General features: G+C 43.8%; 1 protein-coding gene across 2 annotated transcripts; it reads right to left on the reverse strand.

The window, feature by feature from the left end:
* Window positions 1-4,960: 4,960 nt before the first annotated feature.
* LOC135396861 (galectin-4-like) lies at window positions 4,961-15,076 on the reverse strand. 2 transcript variants are annotated; one of them, XM_064628066.1, is made up of 9 exons: window positions 14,709-15,076; window positions 13,947-14,029; window positions 13,667-13,856; window positions 13,467-13,592; window positions 12,647-12,694; window positions 12,534-12,578; window positions 11,867-11,917; window positions 10,491-10,579; window positions 4,961-9,522 (listed from the first exon to the last, which is right to left on the reverse strand). In XM_064628066.1, exons 1-9 carry the CDS (start codon window positions 14,742-14,744, stop codon window positions 9,195-9,197), a joined length of 996 nt encoding a protein of 331 aa, XP_064484136.1. In that variant the 5' UTR covers window positions 14,745-15,076; the 3' UTR covers window positions 4,961-9,194. The 2 variants fall into 2 exon arrangements, with proteins under 2 accessions (XP_064484136.1, XP_064484135.1); XM_064628065.1 differs by having other exon boundaries at window positions 14,626-14,724.
* Window positions 15,077-15,391: the final 315 nt, after the last annotated feature.

A 15,391-nucleotide genomic window follows, 5' to 3' on the forward strand; every position in this document is an offset into this window, starting at 1 on the left:
GTTCGCGCGAGACGCGTTTGCAATGGTCGTGTGGTTCCACCTTCAGACACGCCCGTTGTCGTGTGACCCGCACTTGTATCGTCGTTGGTGGACCTGTAACTTGTGAGCTTCCTGGTGGTTCTTGGTGAGTGGAGGCGCCCTTGTATCGTTGTATCCCAAGTGACGTCGTCATTGACTTTCCTTCGGTGACTGCGATCGCGGGATTTGTGGTCTCTGCTAGTTTTGCGCCCCTTGCTGCGATACGAGGCGCGCCGTTTTCTGCGATTCGACGGCATTGGTCTTCAGACGCCTCTAACGCTGGCTGCCGCATCTTCTTCGTCTTCTTCTTCCTCACACAAGATGGCCGTGAGCCACTAAGGGACATTGGCCACGACGATTGGGTGTAATTACTTCTGTGTGACCGTGATCGTATGCAAGGTCTATAACAGCGACCAGCTCGCGTGGCTCAGTGGTTAGCGTGCTGGCCATGTCACGTTGAGACTGGGCGGTACCCGGGTTAAACTCCCGGTGCACGCTGTGCTGTCTGGGGTTTTTCCTTGGTTTTCCTCAGACGCTTTCAGACATATGTCGGCACAGTTCCCTTGGAAGTCGGCCCACGACGCACATTCCCCAGGGCGTCAGTCGTGACGTTGCCCACATCTGTGAGGCCGACAACGGCGAGCCCTATAACAGCGTGAACGGTGATGACGTATATGCAAGCATATACCACATAGAATCATGCTGCAGCCTCGTGCTAACGGACTTGCATGGAGTTACCGTTCCTTTTTCTCTGGACGGGTTCGTATTTGGTTTTGCTATAGTGTTGTCTCTGGCATATCGTAGTAATACAACAGAAGTGAATGAAGGCTTGCGTGAAGTGAGTGCTTGATACAACAAGTTGCGAGCCATATATATCTGTGCGCGCATGTGTCATTGAAGAACAGCGGCGCGATATACAGTTGCAAAGGACAGACAGACAGAGAAACATGGCATGGCGGCAGGTGTAACTGCAGAAATTACTCATACACCACTTTCGAAATGGAACCTACCAGGGTCCCGTCCAAAAGCCACGAGTTGCTTTCGAGGCATGCATCAATATTTCCATTTATAGTTATCGATAAAAGTATGTTACGCTATAGGTCCCCGAAAAGTTGGATGTAAATATGACATATTTGTGAAATAACTGCAACGTTTCAATTTTTAAATTTCGATTTAGCGCCGCGAAGCAACTGTGGCTATATGAGCGGCGTACAGACGTGGACGGATGAAGAGAGGGCAGCAGGAAGGAGTGGTGGCTTAGCATGCGTCCTGGCCCAACTTCAAGGGCAACTGTGCTGATATTCGTCTGGAAAATCTGCCGGAAAACCTATAGGGAAAACCTCAGACAGCAAGAATATGGTACATAGGAAGCATACAAGAAGAATATGGACAGCAACGGAATGGTAATTCTATGGGGATTCTATGTAAATTTTTCTTTTCTTTCTAGTTTTCCCGGAAATGCATAACCACAGGTACGGATATGGGTGCCCCGGCTACGCAAAGTCTAGTCAAGACAGTCGTCGATTCGGTTTGAAGCTCACTCGGGACACTCAGGGGCTGCTGGAACGTGGTCCAGCGATTCTCTTAGTGGAGGGAAAGGGTATACCTCGATATTTCCGGTTGCGAAATCCCCGATCCGGAAATTCCCGTTCCCCAAAAAAGGAAAATCAAGCAGAATGCTCGACTGCTTCGTAAGATGGTATATGCCGTGTTTCAAAGCACGGTATCACTATTTAACCATCAAGGTTCACGAGTTTTCAATGTCTGTCCAAGTCGTTTTAGCGAACGAAAGCCAAATTCTAGCGGCCGTTAGGCTTATCGGGGCAGCAGACACGACCGGACACCACGTTGGTTAGCTTATTATTATGTTAGTGCAAGTTTGGTGTTTGCATTTTTCTGTCCAGGTTAGTGTAAGTTCGCTGTTGGCAGTTTCCCGCGCGCGACTGTGCATTTGATAGTCCAATAACGTTTATTTCCAGTAGTTTATTTTGCAGCGGGTATTTCGATCACTTTATCTCGAGGCACACCCGAGGGAAAGCGCCGCGGTGGAATGGGTTTCGAGAATCAGGTAGGACCTCTCAAGGAGCACAAGACTCAGGGATCCACGAGTACGGAGCGAGAATAAGGAAGACACAGAGGGCCCCTTGAAGAGCACTAAGCTTTAAGGTCCCCTAAGGACGTAGAAGCACATGACCTTCAATCGCTGGCTTGGGCTGGGGACACTGACTGGGCAACTGGACTGGAACAGGTCATCAAACTGATCAGAAGAGCTGGAGAATTCTGATGAAACTGTTGTTGAGTACGGTCTCTGTGCTTGCTCCAGAAGGATGCTGTTCTATTCCACAGTCTAGAAGCCGCGGTTCTCTCTCTGCAGTACCCTAAGTTTCCTGCGCCGATTTTTTCAATATAACTCGCTCAGAAAAGGCTTTGTTGCACAACTTGCAGACGACAAGCATTGTAAAGTCTTCTGATCCCGAGATCGCGGGTTCGAACCCGGCCGAGGACGCCAGCAACTTGGTGGCAGGGTACAAGTTGCTTAGACACGCCGTCTTCCGCGAGGGACGTTAAATACGGGGTGCCGTGTGATGAGCTTTCATCGCACGTTAAAGAACCCTCAGGTGGGCAAAAGCAATCCACAGACCGACCGCTGTGGCGTCGCTCATGATCTCAGTTGTCTCGCGACGTAAACACCCAATTATTATTAATTATCATTGTAAAGTCGTCTACACCACAATCATGCTCTTCATGCAGTGAAGCAACCTTTACAGGCGCGCTTATTTTCACTGTCGTGATGCACGTCGGTCGCGTATGGCACGACGCCTGTCGCCAAGGTTGAAGTCTATGTAGATATCATAATGTGTGTAGTACTATATAGGTTGAATAGAGGATGGGTGCGGATTCCAGGAGCATAAGTATACCCAGTCATGGGAGACAGGAAGCTATTAAGATATATCTAGTATATATTTCAAAAAAGCACAGCCGATACTGGTAACACCTGTAGTTGCATTAGTACGAAACGAGCAACAAAAATGTAGACAGGGACCCGCGTAAGTTATTCTTGCCGTTCCTATAGCCTAGGGTGTTTCCTCACGCATATTAGAAAAAAAAAAGAAAACAGTTGTTGTTACGACCATTATAGTTATCGCTTTACTGTCACTACTTTTGTTGTTCAATGCCATTACCAACATCTCTTGCACTGTTAATGATACCGTGTGCGTAATATTTTTCATTAACCTTCAAATCAGCCGCTTTTCCGATGCCATTTCCTGAAACGGCAACGGTATCTTTCGTAATTAAAAAGTGCAATTCTGCTAATTAACGGGGCAACCCTTTAGGAGGTCGCCAATGCAGCCACAAGGTGACCGAAACATTTTTTTAGTTACTGTAATTGGAGAAAAAAAAAAAGTCATTTTCATAGTTTTAAAAATTCGGACCACAGTTAGTGCTGGCACCCTGTGTGTTACACCAGGTAATAGCTAGGGTCCAGATTTTGTAGCACACAAAGTCCCGAAATAGGTAGGCATCTAAGCCAGCCTCTAAGGTTAGCCTTCAGTGCTGTGCGTCGTCCCTTTTTCTGTGTTCGTCTCGTCCCATTGTTTTACCTTCGCACTGGGATATTTTATCCATAAAAAAATAAATAAATAAAAAAAAGCAGCGTAGAGTATGTCGCACGATAGTATAGTTAGCGTCCTCGTTCTTAGTTTAATAAGTTTAAAGCTCTAGTTTAAAAAAAGAAATTATTGAATGATGAATTGAATTCATATGAAATATGAATTGATGAATGAATTATTGAAAAGGCGGGCAAACTGGCTGGGAAATGTCGCGTTTAGGCACTTACAGGTAGAGAGTGACTTTTTCGGGTTAAATGCCTTTCGCAGATTCTGGGGGTAAAAAGCGGGCGATAATTGTACCAAAGGGTGTTATCGGCTGTTTTTTTTTTTTTTTTTGTTTGTTTGTTTCTGCTCTTGTATATTAAGTCCTTTCTAATCTCTCTTTTTTGTTCTTTTGCGGGATCGTGACCTTCCAGCGGTAACCCCCAAGGCATAGACAGTAGTAAGTTTTAGTATACCGTTGATGAGGTTATCGTGCCTATCGGAACCAATCGCAGTGGTGCGTGACTCAGAATCTTCCCCATTGATTGGTTCCGGTTGATACGGTTCTACGCAAGCCACGTTATCAACGGTCTGCTAAAACTCTCTACTGTTGACACACATGGGTGTATTGCTGGGAACGTAAGTGACCCATTCTTACATGTGTTACACGTGGCGACCTTTGTTCGTCTTCAGTGCAAACATCATTTGAGGATTCCATAGTGACTGGAATTCGGGGAGAAATTGGGTTTAACCCGAATTGGTCGGAGGTCAGTTCGGGGGGAATAACCGGGAGGAATAACCGGGAGGAATCTGGAGGTCACTCTCTACTTATAGGTAGAGCCTGAAGCTTTCGGGAAATATTTTTTTCCCAATTCAATCAATATGTGCTCTATATTAATGCGAATTCGGGTGGAAAAACTTCCAGTATGCTAAATACTGGAAGAAATTGGGCTCTATTACTCAAACGAACTATACTGGTTACGGTACAAGCGGCGATGTAATTGTGTTTGCTGCCAAAACAAGCTAGTATGCATTCGTACACACGTTTCAGTGAGGGCAATTTGCCAGGTAAAAATTGGGTTTCACCCTAAAAGGACAATCTTCAATCCGGGATGCAATTTCGGGGAAGAAATAGGTTAAACCCTAGAACTTTAGCCTCTACTTATAGACAAATGCCTAAAGATCCAGGTTATACTAATAATGTATAAATAAATATAATACTACACAGTTTTGAAGACCAAAAATGTCAGAAAATAGATAGAAAATGCAAATTCCTTTGGCATGCAGTAGTCCGGTACATACATAATACAAGCTCCCACATTTTTCGTAGGTTAAACGTAATACCCAAGGGAAAGTTAACATACCTTTATTACGTATTAGTACAATCAAAACTAGTTCACCGTTTCCTTGTCTGAGAAGTAGCCTTGCAGGCATGGAAAAGATTCCCTCTGCATGTTTTGTGTACCTTTGTCCTCTAGTCACTTTATAATGCAAACGTACCAACCAGCATATCTACTACTTCATACAAAAGCAATTCTTGTTAGAGACAGACTGAATGCATTATGTTTCTTGGCTTGAGGAACCACACATAGCAATTGTTCCCAAACGAGCGCATGTTACATGTTCGCTAGTTCTACAAGCATCTGTTAAAACTTTTCCACATTAAATATACGATGCGCTTGTGCCAGTGGTGTGCAAAGTACCTCAAAACTGTACTGGAAGTACACGGTAATTGGCAAAGTTCATTCGCAGAGCACATTGTAGATTTTATTATCGAACGTCTCTGTGTTAGGTGGTAACACAAAGTGAGAACGAAACTACGTTTTTTTTTTTTTCGTTGGCGTTTTTAGGATATGCTAGCTATTTCATTTCAGACCAGTTCATTGCTTACTCATGAATAAGGAATGAAACAGATGGAATATTTTGTATACAAATGCGCACAAGCAGTCAGCTGTGCTAGTGCAAAGTATTATATCTCAAATTCAAGTGTACAGCTCTCTTTGCTGATGACCACTTTACAGTCGTGTTGGTTTCTTTCTTGGTCTTCTCAACTTGGTCAAAAGTTTCTCTTCCGAAAACAGCTTACATATTAAATAAACGAGTTTTAAACATTCACACTCCCTCAGCGGCCAACACCATGACGGTGTAAGCCGAGCACGTGAATGCGAGCAGAGCGCAGGCGATTGTCTACGAGGTAAGTCTGCTTGGCATTCGCATCGCAATATGCTAAGTAAAAAGGTCTCCGCAAATATGCCTCCTTTATCTTACAAGGGAGAGTTCTCATGTGACCATGTCGTGTGGGACACAGTGTTACGCTGCTGGCTGTCCGAACACGTCCGAAGCTAACCCAAAAACAACATTCCGCAAGCCGATCCCCTAGTCCGAGAGCAGACGCCGTCCCCTAGAATTCTAGCGCGCCCTCCCACCTGCTGGTCGGTCGCCAAGGCTACCAAGGTCCCTCCGGCTGCAGTGAGCGCCAAAGTGTGCTCACTGATTGGCCTTGTCCCGGTGACGTTTCGAGACAGGGAAGCCCGGACTACGCTCAATATGCGTCGTCTGCTCTTGCCATCAAACTGCACAGGAACAACGCCACCAATCCGCGTCGGATTTTCAGTAGAGCTGTGCAAATAGCATATGCATTGTTAACAGCTTACGCGTATTTCACTTTCACAGCGAATCGAATCCGAATAATTTCTTCAGATGGTGAATCGAATTCTAATAATCAGAAAAGGCACGATTCGAATAATTTCTAACACCTCGTGGTGAAATATTTTGTGGTGTTGCGCTTATTAGATGATGTTCTGCTCCAAACGCGTGAGCCTTTTCACCCAGCATAACATATCGTGAGAGAAGGCTGCCTCTGTGTTGTGTATGGTAGACTGCATTAGTGGGATGAACTGCATTGAGAGTTAGTCAACATGATCCATGTAGCCTGCTTTGTGTGCATCTCCTCATTTCATGTTTACAATGTGAATGCTCTGTACTTCTTTTTAGAAACTGCACATATTTCCATCCGTTACTGAACATAACTCTTGAAGTTGGAGGTACATGTACTGGAACCTGCAATGCTGACCATGAGGTGAATAGTGTAATGTATAGTGGGCTTCACCTAACTCTCCAGTGCAAAGAGGTGAAGCAAACTTACAGACCGCACACCAGCCGCACACCAAAAGCACAATGGCGGTAACATGAAGTGGGCTGCACCTAACTCTTTATCGTCATGAAGCGAACCCGACTTGCCGAATGTCAACAGGACAGCGAGGTCTAGCTTTCAGTACTATTCCAAAAAACATTCGAATATTTCGAATACTGAAAATATGTATGTTGCGAATAGTATTCGAATAGCATCAGATATTCGTTTCATGTTCAAAATTTCAAACATTCGCACAGCTCTAATTTTTGGCGTTATCGTCAGTGATGAACGCAGAGTAAAACAGCACTATAGTTCAGATTATAGTCCTAGTAGCTTTTGCGCCCCCCAAAAAAAACTCAAATCATAATCACTATAGTTCCGTAATCCACCGGGACAGATGTGATAGCCCCTTTAAACAAAAGAACAAGCCGACAGACCGGGATCATATATATACGAGTTTTCTTCAGATAGAAAGGAAGCCAGAAAAAGAACAGGAAGCGCAAAGCTTCCTGTCTTTTGTGTCTGTTGTTTGCGACCGAATTCTCAATGTCAGCACGTAAACGAAGTATGCGTGTCCTCTAGCCTCACCCTTTTTCATTCATCACATAGTTGGTAAAAGCCAATCATGCACTGCTGAAATGGGAAAACCTGGAAACTGAAAGGGACAATGGAACACAGCAATAAAATTAGGTCTTGTGAACATGGAACAGACGAACATTAATTACTGCGCTGACTATCGCAGTGGATAACATGTGCGCGTATTCTCGTGTTCCCAACTTTGAACTACAGAAGGATATAGAAGTAGTTATTCTGGTTTATCAGCATTTCAAGGCAGCCAAACTGCATTTCCTTCATCCAAGAAAGGCCCCGTCAGGCACAAAGAATTATTAATCGACAAGCGCTTTTATGTGCGTTACCAGTTGAATACTGGAATGCTTGATGGAAAAGTACCATACAAAATACTTACTTAAAAAGCATACTCCGGAGTATACTTAAAAAGCACAGTACAAACTATACAATTTGAAATGTGCTTTAAATAACGTACAAGCAGTCAGAAATGTACTTCATGCAGTACTTGAGTACATGTTACTTCCCATCACTGGCTGTGACCCCATCAATGTAATGAACAAAAAAAAGGATTAGTATGGGACATACAAAGTGACAGCTACGTACAGCAAGCGGGTATCGGCGTGTCTAATACCTGTTTGTGGGAACATGTGTTGCCATATAGCGCAGCTAGAGATGTGCAGCTAGAGATTTCATGAGTCAGCAGTGCATACAGCTATCTTGTCCTTGAATAACAGCTTGGTGCTCACACAAGTCAATACTGCCCATATGAATATTCATGTTACTTCTTCCTCTTCCCGTTTCATTCTCACTCTCATCCTATATAACTGTGGCTTTGCACACTTGCTGCTGCTATCAGCAGGAGCATGAAAAAAGGAATACTGAACAGACAGCTTAATGTCCCCCTGAGCATGGCAATTTCACTTCTTGCAGTACACACAAGTTCTTGCTTTTTGGCACATTTTTTTTCGAGTTGCTACCACTGCACTAGGATTTGAGCGAATGTGCAATCCACTTCATTTTTTCACAAATTTTTGCAAGAAAACTTTGCAAATTGCATCATTCAATGCCAATATTTCAATGTATATTAGTTAAAATTTTATAAAGTCACTTGTGACAAAAGTTTGACGAAGACAAGACTTTTAACCCTACCATTTTCATGCATGTCGAGCTTTTAAATATTTTTTGCGAAGCATTACGTGAAACACCCCGTGTGTTATAGGTGTTTCCGTTTACCAGCTGCTCAAATCGTACAGAATGGACGCCAATTTTTACGGAGGACTCCACAACCTGTCATTGATGAGACAAACGATACTCCACTGGGTATTTTTAAATGTTAATCCACATTGGCAAGATCTTAAATCAATATAGCTTAAAGGGGAATTAAAGTGAAAAAATTTCTCCTTGCAGAATTAGAGATGCCGTTATTTTTACAGCAATGCAAATGGAACTGAAACATCTGCTGCACGTTTGTGATTTAAGCACAAAGGACACCACAATTTGAGCTTTCGCACCTGTCCTGTGGCATCCCTTGAGAAGGAAAGAGGGTAAGAGCAAACTGTGCTTTGCTTCGTGCTTAAATTAGGAACAGTCCAACGGATTCCTTCCGTTCCTTTTGTACTGTTGTCGAGGTAACATCATCTTCCATTCCACGATGAAAACTTTTTAAAGAAAATTGAAAACATGAGTATAAACCTTTATAGAATATTTGGTAACAGGTAACAGGATGGTTTACTGAGATAGTAACATATATAATACAACTTCTGCTAATCATCTTCCCTGCAGTAGATAGGCAGGTACTGTTTTACGAATCATATTTTAACGGGCTTCGATACACAATTGCACCATCAAGCCCTTTGTTTTCTTTTTCATCGTAAGTTATATCACTGGAACCTCACAGAGGCAATTAAGACATCGCCCCCAATCTGCAGGTGAGTGATTTGTGAAATGGGTTGAAATCGATGGCGGAACTCCGCGTAGTGCTGCCCATTGATTGCAACGTTGATGCGGTCGTGAAGCACTTGAATGATCATATCAAAATGGACGCCCGCCTGGTATGGGAATCCCCTTCCTTCCGTCTCCTCATTTCCCCAGCATCCGTCCAGGAACGAATTGCGAACCACCGTCTTGTAGTAGAAACGGGGGTTGAAGTGGAAGGCAATTGGGGATGCGGGCACCCCGCGGGGTCCACATGCCAGGTCCACGTTGAACCTAGGGGAAGTATTTTTGCGTGAGAAAGTGCATAGTTGTGCCACCCATTTGTTTTCTCTCTTGGAATAGGGGTGCAGAACATGACAACAGATGTGTATCAAAAACAGTGAAAGAGCAGCAAATGGACGAGCAAGTACACCCACGAGAGAGATCAATTACATTTGCCGCCGCACGGAGTCCTAGCATTTCGTATGAACTGTACGTTCTGTGACAATGAATGTGACGCCCTGCTTGTTAGAGCCTGAAGTTTTATGGTTTAACCCGATTCTTCCCCGAATTCGCACCCCAAATTGAAAGTTGCCCCTTTAGGGTGAAACCAGATTTTTACCCGGCAAGCTACTTTTTACTTTACTTACTTTACTACTTTACTTATTACTTACTTTTTTTTCTTTTTCCAAAGTGAATGTACATGTTTTGCACAATATGCAAAACCCAGAGTTTTACCAGCTGATATGAAGATTAATTGCATAATACTACAACATAGTCCTCTCCCGGAAAAAAACTATTTACCAGGTATCTATGAGGTCATTCCATTCGAGCTAACTGCATACAAACATGGTAAAACCTTACAGGAATCACAGGAAGCATGGTGGAGAGATTTAGGAGAAAAGTGGATGGTGAGAGATATGTATGACTTAATGCCGAGTCATGTTTGACCAAAATGCAATGAAGAAAGGAACAAAAGGCAAGCCAGCTGGTGTGTGTATGGAGAAGACATCTCCCTGAATGTGTGAAATGCAACGACACGTTCATGAAAGTGACAGGACGAAATCACTTCTTCTCATTCACTGTCATTTCTGTCCTCGCAAACACAAGGTCCTTTCATACCAACGATGACAAGTCACTGCAATTAGAGCAAAATACACAGTTCTCACCAATGTTTCTTTTCATGTTTTGTCGTTGATCCCACAGTGACAATTATTGAACGACGCTGACAAAAGTTTTCCAATATGTGATGTGCTCCTCACCTGTCAGGTTCCGCGTATGGTCGGCCGCTGATGTAGATGAGCATCCCCGGATAGCAACCTTGGACAAGCGTGCAGGTGAACGGGATGGACTGCAAAAGAGGGAGGAATAACGACACTCAAAAATATTGCGAGACAGAATCAGCACCCTCATCATCATCACGATCGTCATCATCAGTTTTGGAGCGTGAGCACTCGAGACCTTAGCACTCCTTCTTTGTTTTATCATAAACAGTATCCTCCGCTGCATCCCTTCTGCTGTCATATTTAGTTGTCATTTCATACATTACCGTATGCACTTATATTTAGAGCCTGAAGTTTTCGGGAAATATTTTTTTCTAAATTCGGGGGGTACAAATCGGGTATATGAACATATGCTCTAAATTCATGCAAATTCGGGTGAAAAAACTTCCCAGTATGCTAAATTCGGGGAGAAATCTGGCTCAGTCTCTCAAACTAACTGTACTGGTTTTGTACAAATGGGGATGTAACCGCATTTGCTGCCAAACAAGTTAGTGTGCATTCCTACAGATATCTCAGCGAGGGCAATCTGTTGGGTAAAAATCGGGTTTCACCCTGAAGGGGCAACCTTCAAGTCAGGTAAAATTCAGAGAAAAATCCGGTTAAACCCTCAAACTTCAGGTAACACTTACATTTCCCCATCATAAGTTGTGCGTTGTGTTTTTCTACGGTTCTGAATAACATTAGATTTCTGGTGTCGCGGAAGGTAAGATTATGTGTAAGTAGCCATTGTCGAGACGTGGCAGAACCAGAAGTGCACGTATGTGCATTCTGGTGTGCTTACATAAAAACATGGCACCTGCATTCGACTTTACATAGAGAACAGTTCGCAACATACCACTTCCATAGTTTCGAAACAATCAAACTTGTGCTAAGCACTGACACCGGTCAGCAGCAGCAGCAGCAAATGTACTGGAGTGTTGTATTGTATTGCAAGTGTATTGGAGTATAAAAAACAACAGCTTGCGATACGTACAAACGTGAGGCATCACATCCTATTTGCTACTAATAACGTGCGTGCAGACCTGATGTGTTCTCTCGGCCATGCGACCTTTCGGTCGATGTGGCACCGGGGCATGACCAGGGCGCTGCCTTAGGGTTCCGTGTACCACAATTACGATGCTTACACCTTCTTGTCGTATCATTCAATAAAAGTCAGTATATTATATAGAATGTGAAAAAAAGTACACCCTTCATGTGGGGAGACTGACTAGGCATGCAAAGAGTCACAGAATGGTTGAATCTGCACAACATAATGTGGTAGCATAGGTAGTTCACAATATGATCCCATCATTCCAACCTGTACATTCTCTGTCATAGACAGATTGGGAACTGTCAGGCGAAAGAACAATAATTACCGGATTGAAGACTGGCTCTTGTACAGTGGCAGGCATCACTGGCATTGTAGGCTGCAAAGAGCCAACACAAGTGGTAATGAAGAAGTCAGCAGAACACAACTACAGTCATGTCTAAGGCCCCAAGATTACAGCGAATCCGCGAAATTTCGCGGAATTGGCCATGTCCAGCAGAACATACCGTTTCCGGCAGAACCGTCCATTTTTTTGCGGAATACTCAGTATATTACAGAATTATGGGCATTCCTTTGCTTGGTGTTACCATTCTTAAAGTTGGCTTCACCTCACACTTCCTGGAGTGCCAGTTTAGATCAAATTAGGTTAGTCTTGGCTAGTTTGTCATTGTAGGTTAACTACTTTTCTATAGTTTTCGCACTCACAAATGCGCCGACTTGCGTGTGCAGATCCCACCTTGGTTTATCTGCACGCACCCTGTGTATGTATCTCTTATGGTAAACTGAGATTCACTACTCTGTGCATTTGCACGATCCTGGGAGAATGCTGAAACTTCATATCTTGATTGTTTACTGTTGCCCACAGAATACCACAGATCTGTAAAGCCCACTTCGCGGAAAATCTAATTTTCCACCGCGGAACGCTAGGGGCTTTAGTCATGTCTCACTTATAACTCAGTTTGAGAAAGGATGAAAGAAGTACTGGGTTTGAGTACCTGCGGTGGCATCATAGGAGGCATTCCTCCCCCTATGGGCATGGCCTGCAGAGCGTGGGGAAAAAAATGTCACTCGGTTATTTTATAATGCACATCTTATCAGGAGTAATTACCGGAGCGATTCCAGGTGGGATAGCTGGTCCTACTTCCATTGTAGGAGGCTGGAAAGAGTACGATGACAAGAATTAAAAAAAGGGATAATAAAGATGAAAGTCTGTTGGCATGAGCTGATCCCTAAATATAAGTAGGGCCCAACTTTATCACTCCCGGTTATTCCCTCCTGAACCAGCTTAGGACCAATTTTGGGTTAGACCTGATTTTTCCCATATTCCTATCATGTATCACGTGCACTATTTAGTACTAATTTGTATGCATGCCTGATGCATGTAGGTAGGTTAGGTAGGTATGATGTTTGTAATAGTCATTGAATATCAGTCACTGATGAACTATTTGAGTGCAACAATAAACGATACAAAGCGCACTTAATGTTAAAACATTCTTGCGCATGCCACCACATATGGCGAGGTATGCATGTGTGACGAATGTAGCATTTACACTGCAAGGCCACTTGCTGGAGGGATAGAAAAGGTAATAACCCCCAGAATGTATCAGTAGCACCCAATTTAACCAGACATTTAAAAATAGCACCGATTAATACCCCCCGAATCTGAGAAATACATTTAATACGCAAATAGACAAGATACAAAGACTCCGTCAAGTCCACGAAGATGACAGTCGGAATAAAATTCAAACTAAATAAAATTCTAACAGTTGGGAGCGTGTACTTTTAATGACGAGCTTTCAAGCACCTGATGAAGTAAAGACTCTGCACGAAAGCTTGTTATTAAAACTAAATAGTTTTAACTGTATTCTCACTGCCAAATGCATTTGACCTGAGAAAGTCGGATACTAAATATAAGCTAGTATACCTACCACATCCAGAGGAGGTTTCTGTTCCACCTTGTGTAATGTAATGCCACTCTCTACTGTCAGTACAGTAACGAGAGAGAAGAGCAGACGATGCTTGAACGAGGCCACATGACGCCCATTAAATGCCACCTGAGGGAATGTATATCTCAGTTAAAGGATCCCCTGTTGTCAACCGATCAAAACAGTGCATGCTCCTATCGTACCTTATATTCCATTTTTTCCACCAGAATCAAGCAAGAGAACTCCTGTCCTTGCACAAGAGTTAGAGGGCCATATTCTTCTGCCTCCCAATTTCCGCTGCGAAACGAGTTTAGCACTACGTGGCTGCAGTCAAAACGAGGGTTGATGTGAAGTGCTATGTCACCATCTCTGGTTTCCAGGTTGATGGCAAACCTAACGTGAAAGACGGTACATATTTTCTGAATGTGTTCTCAGTAATGTATCCTCCTTTGCTCTGCACAGCATGCTTTGGGCAATGTTCACCTTTTGGTATTGTGGATGCGGCCATGCAATTCAATTATGGTTCCTGGGGTGAGAGTTTTCAAAGGAGTCCGTACTGGTACCAGCTGTTACAGAAAGAGGCAATACTGTAATATTTTTTGAGTGCGGTGGTTAAAAAAAACACGTCAATTCCCTCATTTCTGTACTGTGAAATTCACCGAATTCAGCAAAAATTACGCTGCTGCTCGCATTAGAGGCGTGCTTGCAGAAGCATGACCCGCCAGTCCGCCTCAGAGTGCTATATTTAGATCAGCGCAAAACCTAACCAAATACCACCATGTAACCTTTGTTGCCCTTTTACTTCGAGTGTAAGATATCCCTGACGCTTAAAACATCTATTACCGATTGTGTACGACGACGAACTTCGTCTGCTAGATTATGCTCACATCAGCCAACGCCCCTCCTAACTGCGAAGTAACATGCAATGAATCCTTGTGGACTGATTTGCACTCAGCGTAGCTGTAATCGTAGCAGTAATCACGATGTGCAGTTTACATGTCATGTAAAAGCAGCCACGCGGCATAGAAGCTGCACGCGCGCGTGCCGCTAGTCCGATTCTTCAAGACTCACATGAATGGGCGTCTTCTACAACGTAATAACGTCCTTACCGAGGTTTCGCGTGTCCTGTCATCAGCGGTAAACACTTTACGTTCTCACTTACAGGGTCATGAATGACGAGACTTGGGTCCGGATAGTATGGTGGAGCACGGTTCATCGCTGCGAACATCGGGCGGTGTCACTCACCTGACTGCCCGGATTATAGTACAAGGACGGGTCCATATCGCAGCGCGTTGTGGCGTTGTTCTGTAGTTCCGTAGTCTGCAGCAGCTGCCTGATCACCAGAGAGGGAGGCTGCGGAGTTTCCTCAGTTGAACCTGTTTCGATACACGAGCGAAGCCTACTGTCGTTTTCCACACTATCAGCAGGACTTCGACCGCAACATATTACAGTTGCAGACGTAAATCAGACGTATTATTGGACAGGAAAGCGGAAAAATAGCAGGATTTTGCTCCCAAATGTTGTGGCTTCGTTTCTGCCTATTTACCCACAAACCAAATTTCCGGAGCCTTTTTTTTTTCTTTCTTTTTGTCCCGCGCATTTGTACGCATCTTTCCCAATCTTTGCATTTGTTTGCATTGCATCTTATGGTTGTTTGTGTTCACCGCCAGATGCCCTTACAGTGGCAGAGCCGTGTATAAAAAAAGGGAGTCTGGCCATTTTCGTCTGGCCACTTTTTGAGGTCTGCGTGTGTGGCCAATCACTGGTCGAAATACAGTTCCGTTTTTGAACCTAGGCTGTATCTCTATGATCCAAAGTTATATGGTTGTAGCAACAACTAGCAACTTTTATCAGAGCTATCTGGGTAGAACGTGGCTGGTGGCTGATGAGGATACAGGCGAGCTGGTAGAGAAAGCCCGCGCATTGCC

This window comes from Ornithodoros turicata, chromosome 6, assembly GCF_037126465.1.
Source record: "Ornithodoros turicata isolate Travis chromosome 6, ASM3712646v1, whole genome shotgun sequence".
NCBI lineage: Eukaryota > Metazoa > Arthropoda > Arachnida > Ixodida > Argasidae > Ornithodoros > Ornithodoros turicata.

Excerpts from the sequence above, each read along its gene's own strand:
- LOC135396861 (XM_064628065.1), bottom strand. The coding sequence starts at position 14,691 with ATGTTCGCAGCGATGAACCGTGCTCCACCATACTATCCGGACCCAAGT. Across the intron at positions 14,030-14,625 it reads GTCTCGTCATTCATGACCCT|CTGGTACCAGTACGGACTCC; the intron begins GTAAGTGAGAAC and ends TTTCTGTAACAG. Across the intron at positions 9,523-10,490 it reads CCATACGCGGAACCTGACAG|GTTCAACGTGGACCTGGCAT; the intron begins GTGAGGAGCACA and ends TACTTCCCCTAG.